The sequence below is a fragment of the Lactuca serriola genome, chromosome 2 (assembly GCF_051521515.1).
Source record: "Lactuca serriola cultivar US96UC23 chromosome 2, Lser_US96UC23_V15, whole genome shotgun sequence".
Taxonomy (NCBI): Eukaryota; Viridiplantae; Streptophyta; class Magnoliopsida; order Asterales; family Asteraceae; genus Lactuca; species Lactuca serriola.
This window is the reverse complement of record NC_136409.1, coordinates 211164905-211172151: the sequence shown is the minus strand read 5'-3', so window position 1 is coordinate 211172151 and position 7247 is coordinate 211164905. Positions and strand designations below refer to the sequence as shown.

The following is a 7247-nucleotide window of genomic DNA, read 5'->3' as shown; positions in this document are numbered from 1 at the left end:
CTTACAATTTGATTTTAAGGTTTCAGGTACATCAGATGATAGGGGCAAGACGAAGGCGTGATTATGCACATCATCCTCAGATATTTTATTAATAAAATGGTTTTTTGGATACTCTGATTTATGACTATGGCTTTAGGAATGCATGTTTTGGATGACTTATTGATTATCATATGGTTTTGAAAACGAAAATTTTTACTACGATTTTTAGGATGTTACAAAAACTTGTTTTTATGCTCAATATAAGCTTGACCTTGTTGAAATTGTTCAAAAACATAAATACGATCAGGTACAATGGCTTTTGTCGATATCTAACATCTTTTCCAGCGAAACATGAGCTTTATGCCCAAACATGGATTTTTCGACGAACTTAAGCTTCCAGATTTCTCTTTAATCTTTACTATATTCTATATCTTTTGTCTTTTTTCTTCTTCTGAAATCAAACATGATTTTTCAAGGTCTTGAACAATCTAAAAATCAAGATCTCAAGATATGACTTATATTTTTTCATTAGGGTTCTTGAAGATCTCAAAAATGATCTAAAAATTAAACTTGGTTCTCATTTCAATTGTTCATCAAGAACAGAATATTGAATTAACGGTTTCTCGTTCTGATTTTTTCAAGATTTGGAACTCGTTTATGGAAAGGGTTTCAATTCTCAAGAACTCAGGGCCTCAAGCATGATCTCAAGAACTCAACACACATACATATATCAAAAAATTCATTTTCAAAAACGGTTTTATTTTTAGAAAGGATTTTCACCCATGTTTGACCGAAGAAGAGGACAGTAAACTTCAAAAATAGCATGAAAACTTCAATTTCGAGGGAAAAACGCTCGAAACCATAAAACCTACCATACATAGTCATACTAGTATTTTTAAACAATTTCTCAAAAATTCAATAACATATTAAACCTAAAAATAAATTTAATGACTGAAAAATTTTCAATAGAGAACCATTATTAATAAAAAAAAAAAAAACAAGGAACCAATCTAAAGCGTCGTAATTTAAAGCGATCAACGGCGAAAGAAAATATTGCACACTTTTACATTAGACGCATATGCACTGGATTATAACAAAACTCACTTTTTTCGTTTAATTTTTTATGACATGTTTTTTATCGAAAAAAAATCAAATATATCATTGTTCATGATTTTTCATCATATTTCCATAAAGATCCATATTGATATACAAAAATGATTTTTTTTTTCCAAAAAAAAACCCATTTCATTTATTTGTTTTTTTAAAGTGAAGATCTATTTTTTTATCAAAAAATTTAATAAATATATTAAAACTCACATTTTTTTGTACTCTAATGTAAAAAAAAGAAAAAAAATGAATTTTCAGTTCAAATTCACATTGTGAATCTGCTCAGATTCACATTGCGAATCTAATCAGCTTCACATTGCGAATCTAATCAGCTTCACATTGTGAATCTGCTCATAATCATAATGTGAATAATAGTAAGTCATATTCACATTGTCGATTGTAAAAACTAAATTACATACAGTTCAGATTCACAATGTGAATAAATCATTTTGTTCATTGTACAAAACTAATTTATTAGTAATCAAAACGCTAAAATATTATAAAATTACATGAAAATATATTTCGAGTGATATGTAAATTTCATTAAATTAATTTGTTAATGATCAAATAGTTGAAACAACAAGTCAGATTCACATTATGAATTCTAAATTGAAATATTTATAGTTCAAACGAACACTGTGAATCAAAACTTATCGAGTTTTTTTAATCGATATTGATGTTAATTAATAAAGGACATAAAATTAAAAATTTTGGTATAATTAATTTTTTTAATAAAAATTAACTTAAATATTGAAAAAAAATAACAAAACAAGTGAGTTTTTTTCGAAAAAAAAAAGTTTGTTTTTTATATATCAAAATGAATCTTTATGGAAAGAGTATGAAAAATCGTGAACAAAGGTATATTCAGTTTTCTTTTTTATAAAAAATGTGGCTTGAAAGAAATTTAAACAAAAATAAAATTACATTTTATTGATAAAGATATGAGTTTTATGGTTTAATCCAATTTATGTGAATCTAATATACAAGTATATATCAATTTTCTTGCTCATTGATCATTTTAAATTTTGATATTGACGATCAATGTTTTAAAAACCGGTTTGAACCGGCCGGTCGAACCAGTTGGACCGAAACCAGTGGAGAGAGCAGTTCAACTATCACCGGTTTTACATTGATTATGAACCGGATTGAACCGGCCGGTTTTAAGAAAAACCCAAACCGGTCAAAATAAACCGGTTAAACCGAATAAAAACACATGAAAAAGAACTATTTACATTATAAACTTTGATGATTTTTTTTTTCAAATCTATTTAGTTTTCACTAAATAAAAACATATACTAAATATTATAAAGTTTTTTTGGCATATATGAATTGATGTAAAACATTGAAACCTATCTTTATGTGTTATTTTAATGTATTTGAATTCATTTACAGCTTATTTTTATATGTATTTTTAATGTGTGAACTTGTAAACATCAAATTCATAATTTATATTTGTATATATGTGTAGGAAAATAAAAAAAAACATGAAAAATATAGAAACCGGTTTACTCGACGGTCGAACCGGTTGAACCGGGAACCGATCACCATACCGGTTCAACTAAAAAACCGGTTTTTAAAACATTGTTGACCATTGATTCGTTATTTCATTATTAATAATAATTCTTTATTTAATCATATTTTAAATAAATATATACGAAAGTCCGGTTACCTTATAGCCCGTTCAATAATTCGCTTAAAAACGTCTATTGCTTAAAATTGAAATTATGACAACGTACAGGCTTTTCGTGCACTAACAAGTCAGATAAAATCTAACGTAGATGACGTCATTTTCAACCAATGACCAAATGCATGATATCATCGAACTTCATTTCGACGAGCTACTCCCCTCTATATATATATTCTCCATCCTATTTTGCTTAATCAAACTAAGCCCTCGTAATCCTTTAACTTTAGCAAAGCACTTTTCCACCTTCAACAATCATAAATGGAATACTCCGGTGAAGGAAGTGGCAGCGCCACTTCACCGATGGCCATTTCCACCGCCATAGCTTCAAGTTTCTCACAGTCATCCAAAACTAGTACCAACACTTCACCTCAGCTTAGCCCCACAAGTGTTCTGACTCATCCTCCACCGTCCTCTCCTTCCTCGCCACCTCATCCGGTGGTTCTCAGCCCTTGCGCAGCCTGCAAGATTCTCAGGCGGCGATGCGTTGATAAATGTGTCTTGGCACCATACTTCCCACCCACTGAGCCACTCAAGTTCACCATCGCCCACCGAGTGTTCGGAGCTAGCAACATCATCAAGTTGTTGCAGGTAAAACCAAAAATAATTACCGATCGGTGAAGTTACCCTCTAATCCAAGCTCTCAAAACCTAATTGTCATCATGACATATGAGTGTATACTAGCTATGATTTCATTTACGTATTCAGATTATTTATTCTTCCAAACTTTCCGCAAAATAACAACAGCTTATTTCTTATTCAAATTATTATTTCTTTGAACCAAGAAAAATTGCAACTTTTTTTGTGTGAATTCAAGACTTTGACTTTTCTCCTTTTACTCCTGTCTTATTTTCCCATGTTCGCTAACATACATTTTATTCTAAGTTCAAAACTTTGACTCACACACGTTTAATTTACTCATAAATCTAAACATTTTGCTCAAAAGAAAATTGGATCCTCAATCTATTGGCTAAATAACACATTTTCAAGATTTACTCGTTATAGTCTCTTAAGCGATTTTATTTCCTAAAATGTTATTAATTCTGTTAATTACTAATTAATTCAGAAATTAATAAACTTTATAATACTATAAAATAAAAAGTAAATGTATTAATTTATAAAGGAGTGTACGTCCTACTATGTGGGACCTTCGTTTGAACAAGACGTGTTCACAAAGTTGACATTTGTTTGTGTAATATTATAAAAAATGAAGAGATAGTAGTTAGTAATATTAGCGATTCCTAAATAGAAACGAAGATTAGTGTACCCCGTTAGTCCAGTATATATATATATTTTTTTCTCATTTTATTCATATTAATTGTTTAGCTTTAATTAAGATTGTAACGAGGTGTATTAATTAATTGTAATGTTAATTATATATAGGAGCTTCCAGAATCTCAAAGAGCAGATGCAGTTAGCAGCATGGTATATGAAGCGAATGCAAGGCTGAGAGATCCAGTTTATGGGTGCGCAGGTGCAATTTGCCAGCTCCAAAAGCAAGTCAGTGATCTCCAAGCGGAGCTGGCTAAGGCACAAGCAGAGGTGCTGAACATGCAATGCCAACAATCCAATCTGTTGTCCTTGATTTGCATGGAGATGGATCAGCCACCACCACCACCACCACCATACCAAACTGCTTATAATGAAAACAACCTAAACTTCTTCCCCGATGATGTCAATTTGGCCAACGTATTTGAGCCACTTTGGACATGAAACTATATAGGGACAGCTAACCCCTTCAAGAGGGCATCAAGCAAGGTTGGAACTTGGAAAAGAAAAGGGAGATCTAGGAAGTGAAACATTCGTTAACAGAAATCAATTTAAGTACTGTAGTTTGTAAGATCTTATTAATTATACTTCAATTTACTGATCCCATAATTAGTATAGAAGAATAAATGAAGAGTTACTCAAAAAGGGTAGAGAAGAGTGTCATGCATTGTACTAATAATATGCCAATTCTTGATTTAAAATCAAGTTATGGGTGACCTAATTTTATCTAAGTCTAATTTATGAAATTCTTCATTTGGCTTAATTTGTCAAACTTGTTATTGACTTAAGTACCATTTTAACTCTTTTGAAGTTTAGACTTTCTATATGGCCGGGTGATGACTAAACCAATTGTATAGTTGGGGGAGTTGGGCTTTCATCACATTTTTCAAACATGTGGAGCTTCTTAATAGGAAACAAAGTCATTTGAAGGGTGCAGTCACATCCTTTCGTTAGACCCAATAGTACACCACTATATATAATTAACGATAGGGAATATATATATATATATATATATATATATATATATATATATATATATATATATATATTGTTTATGTATAAATTAAATCTCCTTCAACCATGCATCCAAGAAACTAACAGAAAAGGAAAACAAAGCTCCATGCCCAAAAAAGTTAATTAAGGATACCTTCAATGATGAATAGCATGGAACAAAAATCCGTACGTATTTCATCAAGTTGAATTAATGTTTTAGCCATGCATTAATTTATATAAAGAAAATGAAATATCGTTTTACAAAAATTAAGTTTTATAAAGGAAGGACAATGTCAAAATTTACAGTGAACTCCAGGTTTTAGAAAGTTCAAATTTAAAGGACAAATAGTCAAACTATGTTAGTATCTATGGAAAACATAATAAACTCTATACAAGGAAATATTTTACATTTCTAACACGTATAAAACCCATAGAGTAAATATTTGTTTTAATAGAAGTTAATTTATATACAATAATTTTTATCCATACACAATATGTGATGTTTTAAAATATTATATTGTACATCTCTTCAATACATAAATTTTTATATGTCACAAAAATATGTTGAATCACTTCTTTTTTAATTGATCAACATATTGTGGTTTTAGAATGAATTAAACACTGTACATACTGAAACTTAAAATAGAATAAACTAAAGTTTGTGAGTATGCATGAACCTTTTAAAGAACATTAATTAGAATTGTTAACTTCAATATGTAAGGGTTTTTCTTTATATTTTGACAAATATAATAGCTATTTTATAGCAATATTATAAATTTATAAAAACAATAATATAAAAAGTTATTTGTGTACAACGTAATAACACCACGACCTAAATAATTTCATTTCTAGATGAAGATAGAATTATAAAATTAAATAACGGAATCAAGTGACCAAATGTGGGGACTGATTTGTCTGGAAGGTCCGACCCATAACCTATGGATTTTGGAATCTGGATTCACGAAATGTGCAATACACCTTAGAACGCAAATCTGAAACCGCGTCTTTATCACGTGCATTACACCCCTATAAAACCCTACTTCCTCCTTTTTTTTTAAACACTACTTAATTTACTTTTTTATATTAATTGATTATTATATTATTTTTCTTAATTTGTCAAACTATGTGTATTATCAAAATTCACACTGCACGACTAGATGCTCAATTATGTTGTATCTATAACATTCATTAATGGCTATGTCAAGCTTGAATTTAGATTTATCTTAATAAGTTTTTGATGAATTATGCTCAAATTTTCTTATAAACATTATTTTTAAATTAACGGAGAGCTGATTAATACATAATAATTTTTCTTTATACATAATAATTTATATCTTAAAATTTTTCATTATATAAACGTATAAAACATAAATTATTGTGTACGGAAAAAAACTGTTATGTACGGATCACTTATTTCTAAACTTACATAAAATGTTGTAAAATTCGCTAGACGGTGGTCGGATGATAGACTAGGGTTATGGGAGTAATCAGTCTAGGCGGAGATTAATTGGCGCCTAGACAGAGACCCTTGATTGGGACATAATTTTTTTTTTTTTTAAAATTAAATACTACTTTTATCCTAACAAAACAAGTAAATAACCATAAAACTTTGGCATATTCAGTCGTCTAAATATTTGAATCATCGTATATGTTTATCTTTAGACTAATCGAGGATATTTTTAATAGTTTTATTCATCAATCATTATAATTTAGTCACCTATTATCATAAATTTGACTAATTGGAGATTTAAAAAAAAAAAAAAACAAGTTTGACTGTCTGCTTTTTTTTTACCGGTTTAGACCGCCTAGGACCGCCCATGACTGCCTAGGGGCACCTACGATCAACTCCACCTAACTCAAACGACTAACATTAATCTTAGACATTAATTAAGAGGTTGTCTATCACCTAGGGAACCGCCTAGGCCGATTTTTACGACACTGGTTACATATGACCTTCAATCCTCTTAACCTTTCGACAAACATGGTAATTTCTTGCTCTAGCTTCTCAAACACCTTTGCATCAACATATGCCACTCTCCCAAGCTCATAGTTGTTGTCTTTAGTGTCATGTAGAGTAATGATGCATTTGTCACTAACAGATGCACATCTAAACATTAAGCCAATCGAAACACATTTAGGCATTTCCTTCATTTCTTTCATAGAGGAATTCCTTTGATCCTTCAAATTCTTATGCATTTAGATTAATCTTTCACTG

At 30.0% G+C, this 7247-nt stretch overlaps 1 protein-coding gene across 1 annotated transcript; it reads left to right on the top strand.

The window, feature by feature from the left end:
* The first annotated feature begins 2983 nt into the window (after nucleotides 1–2983).
* LOC145090774 (LOB domain-containing protein 1-like) lies at nucleotides 2984–4776 on the top strand. The gene is made up of 2 exons (XM_079028849.1): nucleotides 2984–3361; nucleotides 4154–4776. Exons 1-2 carry the CDS (start codon nucleotides 3032–3034, stop codon nucleotides 4481–4483), a joined length of 660 nt encoding a protein of 219 aa, XP_078884975.1. The 5' UTR covers nucleotides 2984–3031; the 3' UTR covers nucleotides 4484–4776.
* The last annotated feature ends 2471 nt before the right edge of the window (nucleotides 4777–7247 follow it).